The following is a 21,169-nucleotide window of genomic DNA, read 5'->3' as shown; positions in this document are numbered from 1 at the left end:
GTGGAGCAGCACACTGTACTCAATACATATAGCCATTGCTGCACCCCAGGACTAGGATTTTTTCCTCAACCCAGTACACTCACGATTCACCTACACAATCGTTCAAGATGAAGTCGACACCACTTTCGCTTACTGCTTTCGCAACCCTGGCCTTTGGTCAAGAGGCTTACCAGTACGGTCAGCCACAGCCACCCAAGTATGGCGACCACACGACTTCGGTTGCCTCCACCACGAGCGTGCCAGCTCCTCCCTCCTACGGCGGCAGCTCTTCCAGCTCGTCGTCGAGCCTGGTAGCTCCACCATACTATGGCGGCAGCTCTTCATCGAGCAGCGCTACCTATGCTTGCAATCCAGCTCACGATTACGGCAACGGTGCTTCTTGCATCTCAACCCAGGGCACTCTCTCTCTGGTTTACCCAACCACCACCAGCACTGGCAAGGCATACGCCACCCCTTCATGCGCCGCACCTGGCACTTACGACAGCCAGCACCGCTACAGCTGCAACCCAGCACACGAGTACCCAGCCGGTCAGAAGTGTGTATACATCGACGGCTGCCCACTCCTGAGCACCGCCAGCTCTTCTGCTCCAGCCTACTACCCAACCACCACCAGCACTGCTCCAGCCTACGCCACGCCATCGTGCGCAGCACCGGGCACATACGACAGCAAGCACCGCTACAGCTGCAACCCAGCCCACGAGTATCCAGCTGGTCAGAAGTGTGTATACATTGATGGATGCCCACTCTTGAGCACCGCTAGCTCCACTGCTCCAGCTTACCCAACTACATCATGCGCAGCACCAGGCACCTACGACAGCAAGCACCGCTACTCGTGCAACCCAGCGCACGAGTACCCAGCTGGTCAGAAGTGCGAGTACATTGACGGATGCCCACTCTTGAGCACCGCCAGCTCCACTGCTCCAGTCCACCCAACCGCCAGCTCTACCGCTCCAGCCTACCCAACTACATCATGCGCTGCACCAGGTACCTACGACAGCAAGCACCGCTACTCGTGCAACCCAGCGCACGAGTACCCAGCTGGTCAGAAGTGCGAGTACATTGACGGATGCCCACTCTTGAGCACCGCCAGCTCCACTGCTCCAGCCTACCCATCGCAGACTTACGCTTGCAACCCGGCCCACGACTACGGCAACGGCGCCTCTTGCATCTCCACTCAGGGCACCCTCTCCCTCGTTTACCCAACCGCCACTCACCCAGCTACCTCCGCCACCCCAACTGGCTACGGTAACGAGAAGAACTGCTACGCCAAGTACAACGTGTGCCGTGGCTCTCCAGATGCCAACTTCGCCTACTGTGCTTCGCAGTACGCTGGATGCTTGGGTTACAACCCATTCGCGAACAACGGCACCAACACTGTCACTCCAAAGTACTCGCAGCCAGATGTTTACACTACCGCTGTTGTCACTTCGTTGACTGTAAGTTTATTTTCCTCGCAGCCCTCTTTTACCGCCGCTGACTTGATTGCAGACGATCTGCCCGACGCCAACTACCTTCACTCATGAGCAGAAGACTTACACTGTGACGACCGCTACGACCTTGACCCTCCCATGCAATAGTGGATGCGTCATCACCAAGCCTGTGGAGCACCCAACCAAGCCAGTCTACAGCGTCCCAACCTACGCTCCTTCGTTCTACCCAAACACCACCGTCCACATCCCGGTCCCACCAAAGACCGAGACTACCGTGGTTACTAGCTTGACGACATTCTGCCCTAGCAGCACGGTCTTCACCCACAAGCAGTCGACCTACACTGTCACCAAGCCAACTACCCTCACACTCCCATGCCCAGGAGGTTGCACAGTTACCAAACCCGTTGAGGGTCCGAAGACCACCGTTCCAGTCGTGGTCCCATCGCAGCCACCAAAGGCTCCAACCTACGGACCAAAGACCACCGTTCCAGTCGTGGTCCCATCGCAGCCACCAAAGGCTCCAACCTACGGACCACAGACCACCGTTCCAGTCGCGGTCCCATCGCAGCCACCAAAGGCTCCGACCTACGAGCAGCCACCACCAGTCAACACTCCAGGCACCACTCTCGATAAGAGCTCGCCAGTTGCACCAACCTACCCAGCTGGCACTACCCCATCTCCATCCGCCCCATCGGCCACACGCCCAGCTAGCTACCCATCCAGCTCTGTCGTCCAGTACACTGGCGCTGCTGCGCAGGTCATGGCCACTGGTTTCCCAGTTGCCGCCGCTGCCGTTGCCGCTATGCTTTTCTAAGCATGTATTGCCACATGATAGTGGATAGTAATGATTATGGAGCGATTTGGGCTCGAGAATGGATGAGATATAATGTACAGGAGAGTTGTATCTGTACCGGCCAATTTTATGCCGATACGACACGGCCGATGCATGAGGATTTTGATTGCACGTAATGTAGTATAGAGATAGATATTTCCGCCAAACAATGCGTTACAACCGGACTGCTTCTCAAGTCTCTGTCCTTGACTCGATTGATCAAATCGTTCGTGGGTCGTCGCCAACATGGATGTTTCGAGTGCCAGCCATGTTTCTGGGCAACGATGGTTCTGACGCCACTTCCAAGGTTTCGCGCACCTTTCTGATCACACGACGCATTATTCCAGCAGTCATGGATCACAGCCATTTCCATCAGAGTAGATGCGTAGTCAAAGCACTTCAGCATGTGCCAACCGGATCTACAACGATATACCCCAAGACTTGACGTTGCCTCTGAGGCCAGCAAAACGAGAGAAAGCCCTTCTCTCGGTCTGCAGAACCTGCGCGACTCACCCTCACCCTCACTCTCCGGAATCCGGAGAAGTCGGGAGTATACGATGGATGCCATTATGGGCCATGACATAACGCTCCCAGGAGATGGCACCGCGCGGAACCAAGCGACAGCTTAGGCGGCCGTATGGTCTTCACGACTCCTCCGGCGCACAAGCTCGTGATAATGAAGATGCAGCGAAGGGCAACAGTGCTTCTATTTCTTGCAGCAGAATGACTTCAAGGCACGAGAAGTTCAAGTTCATGCCTGGGCGGATGGAGCTGCCAGGAACACAGCATTACGAAGATCGATCACTCTGGAGAAGCATTGCTCTGCTGAGGCGCAGGGCCTGATCAGCTCGACCGCATCATGATTGGTTCCCACACGAGCGCAGCGGTACGCTATTCTGCCGTTTCGAAGTGATCCTTCGCTCTGGCCGCCAAGGAGACCAAGCTTTACGACCACATCTGTACTCGCCACTTGCTCTGCACCAAACCACGGGTACATAGCTATAGCCTATTCACCAAACTAACTCACATAACGGATGTCTTGCACGTCGCCGTTGCGCCTCGGAGAGGGCCCCACTCGTTGCCAGCTCGAGTGCGCGGAGAACAAAGACACTAGGGGGTTTTCAAGGCGCAAAGCAGCATCCTACGAGGGAAGTCGGCCAAATGTGGGGCAGAGTTTGGCGAACAGCTGGAGGTGGTTTGGTGAATAGCAACTCGCCTATACTCTGCGGGCATCGACACTGTCTATCTGCGGCTGGTTTCCACTCTGGACGTGCTTGCTTCACGCTTCACCCAGGCAGGACTGCTGACATTTACAGTGTAGCATGTGATCAATGTCTGTCGGTAGACTGGACCACTTCTACGATGTCGCCATTGGCATACATTGACCATTGACTTTGTGAAAAGCTTCGATCCGCGTCACGCCCAATGGCAGAACAGAGCTAAGCACATGTTAGAACGCTAGCATAAACACCTGGTGCACTCGGCTTTCCCGGTCCGCTGAATCGCGAGTTTTCTAAAAAAAAATCAGAAAATAAGATAACGTAAAGCACCAGTGAGCTGAGAACACTAGTGAGCTAGGAATTTTGTCTTGGCACGACTAACTCGCATTCTTTATTGATCGTTTTCACTACTATTAAATAGAGAACTAGTGAACTTAATACTCTTATCCGATTCAGAATTGTTCTCTTTATCTTCCTAGTACGTTCATACGTTATAGCTAGTCCGACCGTAGTTACTATACCGCCGTCTACTTAGCTAGCCCTCTTTTATACCCTATAACCTACGACTCTTCTTTAACTATTCTATAGCCTTTAACGACTCGATAACTACCTATAACGAGCCAACTCTATACTCTAAGACCCCGCTGTACTAGAGACGCTTTCGTTTATAAGATCGGCGCTTTATAAGAGTCTTAACTTGTCGTTTAAGCTTAGAGTTACGAGCTCTAAGAAGCGTATTCTCTTATAGTATTACTTCCCCGCCTTTTATAAGCTAAGAGAAGCTATTATAAGCTATTTTGGAGTTGCTTAGTATAGCGTCGTATATAAGCTTAGATTACGACGTGAACTCCTTCGAATTACTCGGATTTTAAGACTACTATAATGTTGTCTAAGGCGGGGGTAGTCCTAGCGGGGTTTATAGGCGTATATTAAGGCAATTAAGTACTACTTACGCGTTTATAGGAACTAACACTATAGCCTTAAAGACCTTTTTATAGTTTTACGCGGTAAACACGTCGAAAAACGCGTCTTTAAACGCCGGAAGGAAGGTTTCTTTATTAATATAGAAGACGTACTAACGCGCTAAGTCCTGTACGCGTTATAAGTACTTTAGCTTTATCGGCGTAAAACAAACTATATTAAGAGGCTACGGCCCTAGGGCTAGCCGGATAGCGAGATATAGGCTTAGGAGATATAGTAGGTTAGTACAGAAATAGACCTTACGGATAACGAATAATACTATACGACGACATTACTACCGTATAGTATAACGTAAACAAAAGTAGGGACAAGGTCTAGCGCTACTTTCTATAAGAGCTAGACCCGCTACGGCACTACGTTATTACGGTATAGGAACTATAGATCGACCCCTACGTAGGACTCCTAGCTACTTATAATAACCGGAAATACTATACCGTAATCGCGGGTAAACGAGGCGTTATCCTAAGGACATATATATACGTAAGTAAGACTATAGACCTTAAGTCGTAGAAGGTTATACTACCGTAGTAGGGTAACCTAGGAGACGTAACATTAATCTAGATCGACACGATATAAGGCTCTATCTAGATCTATAACGTTTATAACCCGCTACCGCGGGGTCGGACGAGTAGGGAACTAGGAACCCTCGCCTACCTAGAGCGGACCCTAAGCTAAGATATAAAGTAAGTACTCCTCGGCGACTTCAACCTCTACTACCTATAGTAGGGACTCGAATTCACTCCCCCGTACGCGTTTCTAGGGGGAAAGCTACTAGACATAACTATACGCTACGGAATGGCCTTAGTAATACTAAAGGGAACAGAGACGTAGAAGGCCCGTATAAGTATAAGTACGATCGACCTATACTTTCTATTACGAGAATTTAAAGAGAGACTAGTCTAATGCCGACCGAACTACGCGCTAGAAGCCTCCTTAGACTATATTCCTATCTAAATGACGCTAGGGGTGAAGGCGATAGAGGAGCTAGTAAGCGAACTACGCCGTAACTAGAAGAAGGCACGCTAGGACGATATAAGAGGCTTCCTAATAGCGAACCTACTATAGTATAGAGAACTCGAGACGATAGCTTAGCTAGATCAAGTAGCGGAACAGATTACCTCGGTTATATAGTAAGTAGCGGAACAATATACGCCGTTACTCCGGCCCTTAACGTAGTAGAAGGCCTTCTAGACCCCTAAATACTCTACGAAGGTAAGGGAGGCTAGAAGGGTAAGGCAATAGTAGACGAAGGAGTATACCTAAGAGACGTAGGAGTAATACTGTCGCGCGACATAAGAGAAGAAGGTATAGATAAGACGCGATAAGCTATAGGACTAAAGAGCGACGATTAGGCTCGTTATAGAAAACCCGGAATAGATATAGAGACTTACTAAATAGGTACGACTACCTAAAGAGTAACAAACCCCTCACTTCCCCCTAATTATAGACCGCGAAGGGATTGCCTAGGCTACGCCCCGGGGCAAGGCAAAAGTATTAGCCGACTATTTCTTTTCGACGTAAGTAGAGGTAGACCTTACGGACATCGACCCGAGTATATACCCGGAACCCCTAGACATAGATTAGGCGGTTAGCTCTAATATAGTAATAGGAGTTATAAGTAAGCTAAAAGGACGAAAAACCCTAGGCCTAGACAGGATACTAAACATACTACTAAAAGAGTATAGAGAAGAGATCGCGCCGAGCCTTATAAACCTATTTACCGCGTGCCTACGGCTAGGGTATTACCCGAAGCCGTATAGAGAGTCTATAATAGTAGTGCTACGTAAGCTATAGAAGGAGGACTATACTTAGCCTAAGTCGTATAGACTAATCGCACTTCTAAACACGATAGAGAAGGTCCTAGAAAAGATAGTAGCCTAGAGACTTACGTAGCTAGCCGAGGACAACTACGTACTCCTAGTAACATAGATAGGGGGAAGAAGCTAGCGATCGACACTAATAGTAATAGAGCTAATTACGGAGCAAATTCAGACCCTCTAGTACTACGGTAGGAACCGAGCGGCGTCCTTACTATCCCTCGACATCGTAGGAGCCTTCGATAACGTCTTATACTAAAGGCTAATATATATCCTATAGTAGAAAGGTATCCCCTAGTAGGTAACGACGTTTGTCTACTCCTTTCTCTAGGAACGGACGACATACCTAGTCCTAGGAAGGTATACGTCCGACCCGGTAAAGGTAGAGGCTAGAATACCTTAGGGATCTACTCTCTCCCCTATCCTATTTCTAATATTTATGTCTGATCTAATCCCCCTACTCACCTCTCCGTAAACCTTAGTATCGGGGTTTGTAGACGACATAAATATCCTAGCCTAGTTAGACTCGATAGAAGAGAATTGTCGCCTCCTTAAAGATAGGCATAAGAAATGCGAGGAGTAGGTAAAGAAGTATAGTGCCCGGTTCACCCCTAAAAAGTACTAACTTATATACTTTAGTAAAGCGAGAACATACTATAATATAAAGGCGGCGGTAAGAATCTAAGGCTACGAGACTAAGCTATTAGCGGAGCTACGAGTACTAGGGATCTAGCTCGACCCGAAGCTAAGCTAGAATATATAGATTAAGAAAGCCTAGAGTCGAGCGTAAGTTAACGAAGCCTCGATAAAGAGGCTCACGGCGTCTATATAGGGAGTAACATTCGACAAGGTAAGAGTAATATATAAGGCGATTGTTAGACTAGCTATGTTATACGGGGCATAGATTTAGGGAGTAGGAGGCGTAGGCAAACCGATCCCGAAACGGATAGAGCAAACCCTAAACAGGACATAGGTAGGCAACCTACGTAGGATACTAGGCGTATATAAGACAACGTTAACAAGTACGGTAGAAATAGAGATAGGAACACTACTAATCGGCTAGTATATCCGGGGAATAAGAATTTAATACGCGGCAAAGACGACAGATTACCTAGTATAAACTACGATCTAGGAGGTAACGAATAAGATAGAAAGCTACTACCGGAGAGGGGCCGGATATAGGATAAGCTAAAAAGAGGATGACCTTACTACCTTTACGGCCGTATAGACAAGTACCGAATGGCTAGCACGAAAAGAGGAGGAGCGTAGGACTCGCTAGGCCGGCGGGAGTAAGGCTAAGACCTAAAGCCTAGCGGAATAGATAGTAAGCTACCTATAGGAGTAGGACTAGAAAAGGAAGCCCCCTAAGACAATAGGCCCGATAGCACTCCGAGCCTTCTAGAGACACAATTACTAGCTATATAGGGACCTAATAGCTAATAGGGACCAAAGCAAGTATAGCAATCTAAATTAGGTCCGAATATATTAGATTAAGGGCCTACCTATTTAGGAGACGCGTACTAGACATCTATATCCTAGCCTACTAGTATAGCTACCTATCGTAAAACCTAGAACATATACTACTACGATACCCGTAGTAGGCGAGAGGCAGGGGAAATTAGAGGTACTAAGCGGGAAGGAGAGACTATAAGTCAATTATTAGGGACAAAGGTAACATTCGCCGAATCTCTCGGTAGATACTATAGTAGGGATACCTCTAGTAGTTTAGCCTCGCTAGCGAGACGGAGGAGTAGATAGACAAGAGGCGGAAGCTAGGGGGGTTATAGATAGGGTAGTCATTAGGGCAGGCCTATAATACTAGCGTACCCCTAATAAGTGAAATTTAAGACGATAACTAGGGGGAAAAGACAGGCGGGAAGGAGGAGGGGTTTTCACTAATACGGTTTCCCCTCTATATATACGAAAACAAGATAGTATAGCTATATAGGCCAAAGGGCACTATAACAGCTTAATGAAATATCTATCTATCTATATTAAGAGGCTATAGGATATATAACGAATACGCCGGTATATAGAGCGTAAGGATCTTATAGTCTAGATAGTAGTCCTTAAAACCCTAGTTTAAATAGCTCTTATAGCCGTCTAAAATGAGCAACCTATAGCTACCTATAGAACGCGCCTCTATATACGCGTTAAAGTACTTTCACTACTCGAGGCTAAGCACGTTGTTTATCTATCTATTCTCGGAGACCGTAAGCTTCTAATTCCGCGGTATATCTACCTCTTCGTACTATACTAAAATATAGACGCGCCCTTTATAGATTATAAAGGGCAGGCTCGAGGAGCTAGCGGTATAGATACTCTAAATAACTATAACCTACTCTCTATTACTAGGCTAAGTAGCCGTAGGGCGAGAGCGTCGCTCTGAGCTAGTAACGACTTTTATAGAGCTAATTACGCCTATCTAAAAGCCCGTCTTATCGAAGTTATAGATATCCTTGTTATATATACTATACTTAGTAATCGTCTCTTATATAAGCCTAAATTAGGCGCTTATAACTTCTAGATCTTCCTAGAGTATTCTCTAACGGTCCTTTGCTTAGTTAAAGGCCGTTTGAAGCTCGGTAGAGTACGAAACGAATCTCTCTACCTAGTTCTTACCTACCGGATCCGCGTCGCGTTTACCGACTAGCTTGTCTACTATATCTACTACCTCGCTAAGGGTAGGCGTAAATCCTCGCAAATCGAGGTCGAGGATCTATCGAACAATCGTCTATTCTTCGGTTAACGTAAGTTTATACTAGATAGGGCGAGTATCGACGCGAGGAGTAATTCCGTAGTACCGGCTAGTTAGCGTCGAATAAGGTACGTAATATACTATAGCTACGCGTAGGAGACTCGGAAACTAGCCCTAACGATAGGTAGAGAGGGTAAGAGTAATTCTGCCTTCTTTATTAGACGATTATATATTATGTTATTAAGACATAGTACGATAATTAAGAAGTAAGTCGTACTAAGACGAAATTCCTAGTTTACTAGTATTCCTAGCTTACTAGTACTTTATATTATAGCTAATAAGAAACAATCCTAATCGTAAGCTACCTACTATTAAGCCTACTCGGATTACTAAAGGGCGCGTTTATAGTAAATATTAATTACGTGCTTTACTACTAAGCGGGGTATACTACTAAGCGGGGTATACTACTAAGCGGGCTACTTTTACTAAGAACTATACTACTTCTACTTTCATTACGACGGTATCTTAATACGACGACATCCTATAGAATCGTTACTAGGAGGACAATTCCTCTTCAGATTCTTCGCTATCTAGTAAGTCTATTTAATAGGTACGTACGTTATACCCCGACTTACTATATCGCTTATAGCGTCGTAGCCTTAGTACTAGCCGAATACTATCTAGCGACTCTCTACTTACTTTCTACCTCCTAGTATCCTCTAGAGGTATTAATTACGACGCCTTATCGAAGGTTAGAGACCCTCTAGACTGAATATACTTGCGCTTTCGTACTTTCCGCTATATAAGGGCCTTATTAGACTTACGTAGCTTACTAATCTTACTTCGTATAAGAGCTATCTAAGACGCTATCTCTCTACTCCCTCTCTATTACCCTATTGAACGACCTTCCTCTTTCTACTACGCCTTTCTAAACCTGTAACGACGCTCTAAGACGTAATAATACCTATTATAAACCCTATCTTGTCGAAGTTTTAGGTGTCCTAGTTAAGGATACTATACTTCTCCTTTATATTACGTATAAGAACTACTTCTCGATAACGTCTAGATCTTCTATTAGGGCTTACTAACGATCGTATCTACGTGTTATACAAACCTTTAGCTCACAATACTACCTAATGAACCTGTCTATCTAATTAAGACTAGCGGGCTTAAGACCCTTCTCTTATAGTAATGAATCGGCTATTACTCGTATACTAGCCTTTAATAGCGGGAAACCTCTAAGATCTAGCTCGAGTATATACTCAAGTATCACCCTCTCTTCTAGCTCTATAAGCTTCTTCGAATTAGGCTCGTAGTCACCCCGAGGAGGTCGTCTATTCAATCGATACCCTAGTATAGTTCGAGACGCGTCGTATACCTTTATAGTAAGTCGATTCGTAATTATCGCGTCGAGTTTCGTAGCCTAGACAGCTAAGGTCAGTTTGGCCTCGTCTAAAGACGATATACGCTATAATAGATAGATAGATTTGTCATTCCCCTGTTCTAGGACCCTATCCGGCCTATATAGGTATATATCTATTGTTATATACAAAGGGAAACCCGAATAGGTGAAAACCCTTCCCGCCCCCGACTACTCACTATCTAGATTAGCTTTCCCTCTAAACGTACGTAGTCTATGTCACTACCCCGTTAGCCCCCGCTCCTAGCCGATCTCGTCGCGCTACGTCGTGTCCTCTCTTCCTATACTACTCCTACTAGGCGGTACTGTTCTAGCTAGCCCTTCTCTAGTATACAGTTCGTAATGCGCCGTAGGTCCTCGGCGTTGTTAAGAAGTGCCCTAATCGTCCGGTTCCTCGCCTTTACTATCTACTCCCCCCTTCCTAGCGACTACCTCGGATAGACGAGGAGTACGTGCCGTACGTTCTAGGAGCGATAGCCGTAGGGGTAGCTAGTATTCGTATATCCTAGAACCTTCCTCTATAATAGGTACCCCTAGAGGCCGATGTGTTCGCTTCGTAGTTGGGTTACTATACTACTCTATACCCTCGTAAGGCGGTAGTAGATAAGCTTCGGGGGGTGCTTGACCGCGGATTTTGTAGCTAACTATTACTTAGGTTATCCCGCTAGCTAAGGGCGTCTACTATGCCCTACAACCTAGTTGTTTCATCTCTCTTTCTATAGTTGCTCTATAAACGATTTCTTACCTTCCTATTATATTACTAGCTATTCGTCCCTTACCCGGTAGTTCGGCTCGTTTCCGGGTCGAATGCCCTTATACGCTAGTACTAATTCGCGGGCCCTTACGACTATACTAGCGATGACCTTCTATACTAGGTACTATGCCGACTTGCCTAAGTAGGAGGTCCGTAGTCCCTAGATATATAGGTCGATTAGCGGTATAGCGGTCTCGTACTTAAGTATCCTCGTTAGTATCGACTTATATACCCCGGTGACCTTCCTTAGGCATTAGTTTTAGATCTTCGCTAGCGGCGCGACGAGTCCCTTCGATAGGTAGGCCCTCTCGCCTAAGGACTACACTTAGCTACTATAGGTAAGGACTGGCCGTATAATAGCCGTATATAGAAGTCGTAACTACCGGAAGTCCGCCCCCTATATAGACGTAGTAAGCCTCTAGCATAATACTATATTCTGTTTAGCTTTCCGTAATATTACCTATACGTACTTCCTCTACCGTAGCGCCGGGTCTACCTATAGTCCGAGGATCCTAAGCTGATTTACCGGGTTAGTCGTGTGCCCCTATATCTAGATAGAAGCTTATATATTGTAGAACCGTAGCCGGCGCGTAAAGTGTATTAGATTGTACTTTTCTAGGGCAAACCGAGTGTAAGGGCGCGCGTACTATAGGGTCCGAATGAGATAGTTGTTGTTCTACGAAGCTACGAAAGAGGAGCGCGAGGCGCGGCGAAGTTATAAAGCAAAGCCAAGCCGCGCTAACCCGATGCAGAAGGTCCGCGGTTCAGCCGGGCCGACGTAGCTACAGTGAGGGGTCGCGGGCTGCCCGTGACAGTACCCCCCCTCCCAAAACACGCCTCAGTCCTCTGAGCGTTATTTACCTTGTGAGGCCACTTGCCTGTCGAGCTCCATAATCGCGCGAACGCCGAATCATCCTCTAGTGCCCTGTCGTCATCCGATAACATCGCATTCGCTCTATTAAGACCATCCTCGACCGGCTTCCTTCGAGAAACATATTGCCTAGTTAGCTGGCTTGCCCTAGATCTAAGTCTGTCTTCGGCTCGCACTCGCGTATGATCCTTATGACCAAAGTTGGGTATTATTGCAGGCTCTGTAGGCTCTACTCGAGTATCGAATATGTGCGGAGCAGATTCTATTAGAGGCAAGGCTCGAGGCGACTCATTCGTAACGGTGTCTTTCGGAATGACCCTGATCGAGTTGAGCCCGAGTATCTCAGTGGCTGGTAGGGACCAGTCAGATGGAGCTACGAAGCCTACAGGCGTAGACAACTCCGGCCGGTTATAGTGAAAGTCTGCAACAGCGGCGGCTGCGTGTTCAAGCATGTCCTCTGCAGGTTGCCAGGTCTCACTATCCTCCTCGTTCTGATATCCAGCCCATTTCACCTTGTACCATGTATCTACTTTGCGCTTGTGCCCCTTCTTCACCTTGCCTACCCGCTTACGGGTGTACATGTCAAGGATCTTTTCCACCTCGTACATGTGCGTAGGTGCTGCCACTATATCGGCTGCTACATCAGCCTCGGTGGTGTTAGGTTCGATAGTTATCGGTGGTGGCGGCGCTAGATGCTGCCCTTTAAGTGGTGGGAAATCGGGGTGGTCGGCTCGTTGTAGTAGTGAGGTGTGGAAGCAGTTATCAAGTCCTACTAGAGCGTCTGATAGTTTTAGTCGATAAGAGAGTCTAGCCGGCATAACTTCCGTGATCTGGTAAGGGCCGGCATATCTCCTGTCTAGCTTCTTAGATAGTCGAGTCGTGCGGATGTTCTTGGTGCTAAGATACACCCAATCACCCACCTTGTAGTCTAGAGGAATGCTTCGGTGGCGGTTTGCTGCCTCTGCTTAGAGAGCTTGTGACATTCGCATATTCTCTTAAAGGTGTTTGTGAAGCTCGCAAATTCGACGCACAAAGGTTTCTGCTGATCGCGCGTCCAGTCGCTAGAGAGTGGTCAGTCCTCCCTCCTTTCCAGCGTTTAGGTCAACTCGCTCTATGAACTTAGGGTTGTATCCTAAGGTGGCGTAGAACGGCGACACACTAGTAGTCTCAGACAGGTGATTGTTGATCGCGAACTGAGCAAGGCACAGCCATTCTGCCTAGTCATCCTGTGCCTCGTTAGTGAACATGCGGAGATACTGTTCTATCGCCTAGTTAGTGCGTTCTGACTGTCTATCAGTTTCTAGGTGATACGAAGAACTCAGCTTACGATTTGTGCGGAGCATCTTACAGAGTTTCTTCTAGAAGGTAGTAACCCACTGCTTGCTACGGTCTGATGTAATAGTGTTAGGAAACCCGCGCCGACAGAACACATGTTTGAGGAAAAGCCTTGCCGCATTCTGTGCTGTCATTACGCCAATAGGGATCAGCTCGACTTCCTTAGTGAGCCTGTCAGTGACGGTCATAATGTTGTTGTAGACTATGCCGTCAAGAGTGCTGTCTAGGAGTCCGACAACGAAGTCGACTGCAATGTGTTTCCAAGGCCGATCTGGAACAGGAAGTGGCTGTAGTAATCCTAGTGGCTGGGAGTGTAGAGATTTTGTTGTACGGCAGGTGCGGCAATTCGCGGTGTATCTGCGCACGGATCTCGCTAATCCAGGCCAGTAGAATTCACGTGCTACGAGTTTATAAGTGCGAGCTCGTCCTAGATGGCCTGCTGCTGGAGCGTCATAGTTTATCTTGATTATCCTGGTCTGTAAAGCTTGGTCATTTAGTACCTATAAGCTCTAGCCGTCGTATTGGTTTCGAACATATAGCAGGTCGCCATCCACTTTGTAGTGTGCTAGGTGAATCTTCGCTCTCTATAGCAGTGTAGGAGTACGGTCTTTCTGCAGGTCCTTAATCGCGGTCTTGAGCTCGTTATCGGTTACGTACGCCGTCGACATTCGATACTCGAGTTCGGCTTCCCGCTGACTTTCACGCGTCGCCGGTTGTTCAGTAGGCGCATCTCGTTCTGTAGGCATAAACTCTTCAGCTTTAGGGTTTAGCGGTACTGGTTCCTCTTCTTCCGGCGCATCTTCTACTGTTGCCTATAGTGAGGCGATCTTAAGGAATCGCTTAGGAGGCAGCAATGTCTGATGCTGATGCTGGTTCCGAGGGTCGTCCACCCCCTACGGAAGGTCCTGGCTGCGTCTCGTCAGGCTGTCTGGCTTTGTACCTTGAAGTCCTAGACGGTATATTATCTTGAAGTTGAACTGTGACAAGAACTCAGCCCAACGCGCTTGTCGCCGATTTAGCTGCTTTATCGTCATAAAGTATTCCAGGTTCTTATAGTCGGTGTAAATCTTGACTAGCTGTGAGTCCTCATCATCTGCCTCGTAGGCGAGCTCGGGTCTCTATTCCTCAAAAGCCTTAATGATAGCTAACAGTTCCTTATCATAGATTTCATAATTGCACTCCTATGGACTCAACTTCTTCGAGTAGAAGGCCATAGGATGTAGCACACCATTCTCGTCATACTGCGAAAGCACGCCGGCGTTCACAAAATCTGAAGAATCTGTCTCTATTACTGTTTCCCTGCCTAGCACGTAATGTGCGAGCATGCCGGCTTTGCTGAACGCAGCTTTCAAATTGTCAAAGGCTCGTTGGCAATCTAGTGACCATTGAATCCTTCTGTTCTTGTGATTGCTTGGTCCGTCCGACTTGGTCAGGTTTGTGAGAGGAGCAGCTATGCGCGAAAATGCTTCGATGAATCGCCTGTAGAAGTTGGCAAATCCAAGGAAGGCCTAGACATCCTTCAGGTTCTCAGGAGCTTCCCATGTCTGAATACATTCGAGTTTCTCGGGGTCCATCTCGATGCCGTTAGGGGTTATGATTAGCCCAAGATACTTCACCTTCTGTTGGTAGAATTCGCTTTTGTCGATGTCCACTGTAAGTCCTACATCGCGTAGCTTAGTGAGAACCTTCCGCACGTGTTCAATGTGCTCCTCTAAGGTGTCACTGAAGATAAGTACGTCATCCAGGTAGGCCGACACAAAGTCGTCTAGGTGTTCTTACAAGACCTTGTTAATGTATAATTAGAACGATGCTAGTCCGTTGCACAAGCCGAATGGCAACACTAGACACTCGTAGATGCCGTATCGTGTCGCAAACGCTGTTAACCACTCGTGCCCTTCAGCTATCCGTAACTTGTTAAAGGCTGCTACAATGTCCAGCTTTGTGAAGTACTTCTTGCCGTGCATGCGGTTGAGCGTCTCTTATATCAAGGGAATCGGATACCGGTTCTTAATAGTGATCGCATTCAATCCTCTGTAGTCGATACAAACACGCAGCCCACCTCTAGGCTTACGTACTACTAGCACTGGTGCAGGAGACTGGTTCGTCTTTTGCCCTACTTTCCGCACCTTCCCTTCAGATGTTTGCTCGTCTAGCCATTTCTTAACTGCCTCGTTCTCCTTCTCAGCTAGGCCGTAGGGCTTGCGGTATAGTGGCTCTTATAGACCATCAGGCTTAATGTGAATCTCATGATCTACGCCTAGTCGGTGAGGTGGGAGTCCTTCATGATCCTTAGCTAAGAAAGCGTCCGCAATATCGTGGTACATTGGCGGCAACTTCTCCTTCGGGTTGTGATTGAACTGCTTGTTCAAGAATTGGTCCAGATCATTAGCAGCCATTGCACTCAGCTTAAGCTCTCCGCCGTCGCTCTCACGCCTAGTGGGCATGATGTAGAAGCACTCGGCCCTAGGCCGGTGCGCGTACATCCCCCACGCGCGTTGAGAAACGCCCTGGCAGTCCACTTCTTCATCGTCTATGTCTTCTAGGTCATATGATGAGACATTCAGCTCTGCTCCTCCTGCTGTGAAGCTCGCTACATCTCTAGTGAAGGGCTCTGGTCCGTACCGTACTAGTGCCTGCTTCTTCTTCTCGCGGTGGTTCAGGGATTGCACTATTGTCGGTGTCTTATTCTGTAGACAGTGACCAAAGCAGTAATCCGACCTGAATGCCACCTCGCCTGTCTCCTAGAAGATGTTTGGGTTGTGCGCTGTAAGCCACGGCAGGCCAAAGACGATGTCGTATTCGAGGTCGGTGACGTAGTATAACATTTGCTCGTGATGATCGCCTATGACTACGTCTACAGGGGCCGCGTGTGTAATCTGCCGCGCAGTGGCCGTTCCATCTCCTAGTGTTAGTCGTCGGCTTTGCGTCAAAGGGATCAGGGGTATTGTGTATTTGCGTGTGAATTTCTAGTCAAGAAAGAGAGAGGTGGAAGCAGAATCTACAAGGCCTCGAGCCTTTCTCTGTCGTATTATTACGGGTAACACTATGTGAGGGTACACAGCTGGCTGTTGCTTATCCAGTGCGCATGCCGATATCTTAAGCTCCTCACTATAGTCTGTTACCGTCTCTTGCGTTCCGTGTCTCTCAATCTCATACTCTTTCTGTCCTAGGAAGTTCGGGTGACCGCTGTCTACCACGCTTAGGCAGCGGTCGTGCCATTTCCCTACCGCGGATCGGCGGCTAGGGAACTGAGGTTCGCGTTCGGATTCGGCGTGGTATTGCGTGGACGCGGTGGGCGATAGTCGCTATCGTACCTATACATTGGGCATTCAGGGTTGGTCGATACGTAAGAACCTATACGGTAGCGGTAGCACTTACCCTGCTTCTTAAGGTCTTCGCGCTGCTCACGGTTGAGCGTAGGCAGGTTCTATAGATGTGTCGGCAGATCCTCCTTCTTCTTAGTACCAGCGTACTATAGTGGGCGCTGTACCAAGGCACCTGCTACACCGGCAGCGGCACTAGCAACTACGTTACCGTTGTTCTAGTTGTTCTGGCCGCCATTGCTGTTCGAGTTGCTATTGCCCCGGGGGCGCTCCTTCTGCGGGTATAGTCGATCTGTCTCGTAGAAACTCTCGTCTAGTACGGTGCACTCCTCGATAACGTCTTGTATGCTGTCTAGGCGGCGGTCGACTTCGCGGTCGCCGAAGGTCTTGATGAAGTACTTGCGGTTCAGTCGGTTGCGGAACAGCATGAGCTCGGTCTGATCGGTCCATAATATCCAGGCGCGCAACTTCGAGTAGCGGGCATAGAAGGCTACAAAGGTTTCGCCTTGTTCTTGCTTGCAGGTAGCAATGTTAACCATAGCCTTGGTTCCCTTATTACGTGTGCTATATTAGCGTGTCATCCAGTCTAACAACTCTTCTCTAGTCTTGAACTCGTTAAAGGACTACTGTCTAGGCATAGGGATCCTCGGCTTGATACTTCGCTAAGGATCACCTTATGTCCACCTATACACGAAGCGCAGACCATCTGCCTCAGTGCGGAAGGTTGCTACAGTTAGCTTTAGGAGAACACTGCTGTACCAGCTGTCGAAATTGGGGTCGTCATCGTTCTTAAAGTGCTTAGGGTCGGGCACACCCTTGCCGATCTCTATGCCGCGAGTGAGGGTGCGGTCAATGGTGAAGAGACGTTCTGGAAGGTCAACCAGTGGTGTCTAGGTACGGGTGTTACGCATTCTCGAGTCACGACTGTTGTTGGGTCCTGGTCGCGGACGGTCGTTGTCACGTCCTCGGCTATTGTCGCCACGGTCATCGTCGTCTCCATCGTTATCGTTATCACCACCACCGCCACCGCCCCCTCCACTAGCAGCTTCGCGATACCTACGCAACAGCTGCTCGAGTGAGGTCTCGCGTAGGCGGGAACGAGAGGGTCGGCGGCCTGAGCGGCCCCTGCCTCCGTTCTGTGTGGTGTCTCCTGCCTCAAGCCGAGCCTTCAGGTCATCGACTTCTTGTTGCAGGGCCTGGTTCTTCGCCTCAGCATCTTGTGCCTTCTTCTTCTCCTTCTCGCAGATCTCGCTGAACTGCTTACACAGGTTGTTAGCTTCCTTGTATTTCTTCCCCAGCTCTTGCAACTTAGCTAGGTCGCAATCCTTCTTGCTCTTGAGATCTGCTGCCATTTTCTGTGTGACAAGCTCTTCACTTCGTAGCATCTTGTAGATGCGGTCGTATTCGGTGTACAGCGTGGTGTACTAGGTGTTCTGGAGGTCGTTGGCTCGCTCTATTACATCGAGTTGTCTGCCCTTAGTAATTGCCGTGTTGACTACTTGTAGCACGAAGTCGTGGGTGGTCTTCGGGTGTTGGGATGCAAGGGTCGTGAGGTTGTCTGGGGTGACATTCTGGTATTCGGATGCGAGAATGTGTTCTGCCTCATCGAGTAATAGATACACCTCGTCTGGGTCGCCGCCTAGGTTCTCTTCGAGCTTGAACTCGAACAGTTCTATAAAGTCAATCTCACCACCTTCTTCTCGCTCGAAGGCCTTCTAGTAAGCTTTATCAATCTCTTGTTGTAGCGCGACACCGGTGTCTACTGTGACCCGCCGGTTGTCGTCCTGTGTCTGACTCTAAGGAAAAGAGGAGAGGTCGGGGAAAAGAGATGTGCGCTGCTTGCTTTTGCCCTTAGGCTTAGGTGGCGGTGGCATGCCGCCGTTCGCTGTTTGTGAAGTCATGTTGTCTAGGTTCGGGGGAGGCGTGACGGTGCCTATATCCTGACTGTCTACGAGCGCGCGACCACCTGCTAATGGTGTCGCCGCGTTGCGTTCTCTAGGCATCTGCGCGCTATACGCCTTACCGTGTTCTGTGTTCTGATGCGGCTCTGCGCGTTCTCGAGTTCTGCGGTTCTGTCTGTTCCTGTTGTTACGCGTCCCTTACCTAGATCCGCGATCTAGGTAGTAAGGTAGAACAAACTGTAAGGGCGCGCGTACTATAGGGTCCGAATGAGATAGTTGTTGTTCTACGAAGCTACGAAAGAGGAGCGCGAGGCGCGGCGAAGTTATAAAGCAAAGCCAAGCCGCGCTAACCCAATGCAGAAGGTCCGCGGTTCAGCCGGGCCGACGCAGCTACAGTGAGGGGTCGCGGGCTGCCCGTGACACCGAGCCCCGTACCTCCTAGCCTAGTCCTCGTAGATCTTGTGCTTCTCTTCTAGTAGCCTACAGTTCTCCTTAGTCGAGGAAGACTACGCTAGGATGTTTATGTCGTCTACGAAGCCGCCCGTAGCGGTGTTCTAGGATTCTAGGGCTAGGAGTAGCGTCGCTATAAAGAAGAGGAACAGAATAGGTACTAGCGTTAAGCCTTACGGGATTCTAGTATAGACTACTTAAAATAGGCTTCTATACTAGCCGACTAGGATCGACGTACTACGGTTTTAGAGGTAGGACCGTACGAAGTTAATAAGCTACTTAGGGAGTCCTTTCGACCTTAGGATATAGAGTAGCCGCGGGTATAACACGTAGTCGAAGGCTCCTAATATGTCTAGGCTAAGTAAGGAAGCCACCTTGTCCCTATTCTTATACTAGATAGCCTTTACCTAAGAGGTGATAAGTTCTATCGCGGATAGCGTCGATCGCTATAGGCGCGTACCTATCTAGGTGTCCGGGAGTAGGGAGTGTTCCTCTACCGCCTCGGAGAGTCTCGTTATAACTAGCTTCTTAAGCGCCTTCCTAAGAGTGTTAAGGAGCGCAATTAGGCGGTACGACTTTACCTACGTATAGTCTTCCTTCTACGGCTTACGTAGGACCACTATCGTCGATTGTTTAAAAGCTATCGGGTAGTATCCGGTCTATAGGCAGGCGTTAAATATCGCTATAACTACTAGGGCTAGTTGATCTCTACACTTCTTTAGTAGCTCGTTTAGGATCCTATCCGGCCCCGGGGCTTTCTTCGCCGGTAACTTCCTTAGTATAGCGGCAACTTCTCCCTCGGACACCTCCTATTAGACCGCGATGCTAGGGGCTAGGGGAGTAGAGCTATTTATGTCGCTTAGATCAGCCTCGACTAGGGGCAGGAAGAACTTACTAGCTAGTAGACGCGCCTTAGCCTCGGGGTTACTAACCGGGCTACTAGGCGATTGTAGCGCTAGGATAGAGAAGGAGGGGCCCTATATAGAGTCCTGTCGGGCCTATTTCGCTAGCTTCTATATCCTCTCTAGCTTACCGGCGATTTCTTCTACTATAGCCCTCTAGCCGACTGCTTTCTCCCTCCGTATTATAGCCTTCTTCTATTAGTATACCTCCCTATATACGTTCTAGGCCTCCTCGCTATAGCTACTCGTCTATACCCGGCGGGCTCTCCTTGCTTCTCTTACTACCGTAGTATACTCCGGCGTCTAGTATAGTTTGGACTACGTTATTAGTTAGGTAAGTAGAACGTAAAGTAAGGTCGCTTTTCTTATTTCGTCTATTAACCCCTAGACTGCTTCGTCTATCTCGTCTTTACTATTATATTACTACTACGCGATCTAGACTAGCCTCTTAGAGTTATCGAGGTACGCCTAGATGTTAGCCTAGTAGGCCTTTCCCTAGTTTAGCTTAGGGGTTCTCGCTAGTGTACGTTATATCTATATCGTAATAGAGGTCCTGACTAGTATATAGTCTAACGACGCCTCGAGTTTATGTTCGATCCTATAGTAGGTTACCGTATAGTAGTAGCTATCTAAGATCTAGGAGAGGTCGATCGTGCCTTAGAGTCCCCCTCTCTTCTAGGTGCCTAGGTCCTTCCGGGTATTAAGGGCAATTGCGTTACTCGCTATTAAGTCGAGTACTTCGTCGGCTATAGGGTATAGCTATATAAGGCTTTCCTAGGAAGGGTAGTTTATATTGAAGTCTCCTACTACGATATAGCACCCTTATCTCTTAAGCGCACTGTCTAGGTGTCTATAGACCCCTAGGTCGCGGCTAGACCTCGAGGCTAGCGGTTGTATATATAGGTTGTGTATCTAGGTACTACCTACGTAGAGGGAGGTAATATCGCCCCCGCCTTCTTCGTCTACGTAGTACACTACCTCCTAGTCGGATTCTAGTATGTCCTTACTAATATAGAAGCACGTACGGGGTCTGCCGTCGCCTCGTAGGCATGTCGTATAGCCTAGTGACTTATAGGTCGTTAGTCTCTTATAGTACGGGTTAATCTATAGCTCCTAGATTATAAGGACGTAGTAGACGCGCGGGTCCGCCTCGTATAGGAAATGGTTCTAGACTATATCCTTACTATAGTTGACGTTATACTAGATGATACTAAGCGTATCGAGGCTAGTTATCG

General features: G+C 48.3%; 1 protein-coding gene across 1 annotated transcript; it reads left to right on the top strand.

The window, feature by feature from the left end:
• Positions 1–107: 107 nt before the first annotated feature.
• Positions 108–2,244, top strand: CLAFUR5_04690 (Vacuole-localized protein 4; the record flags this gene model as incomplete). The annotated part of the gene is made up of 2 exons (XM_047903838.1): positions 108–1,436; positions 1,489–2,244. 2 exons carry the CDS (start codon positions 108–110, stop codon positions 2,242–2,244), a joined length of 2,085 nt encoding a protein of 694 aa, XP_047761388.1.
• Positions 2,245–21,169: the final 18,925 nt, after the last annotated feature.

Source organism: Fulvia fulva, chromosome 4 (assembly GCF_020509005.1).
Source record: "Fulvia fulva chromosome 4, complete sequence".
NCBI classification, from domain to species: domain Eukaryota; kingdom Fungi; phylum Ascomycota; class Dothideomycetes; order Mycosphaerellales; family Mycosphaerellaceae; genus Fulvia; species Fulvia fulva.
This window is presented reverse-complemented; position numbering and strand designations above follow the sequence as displayed.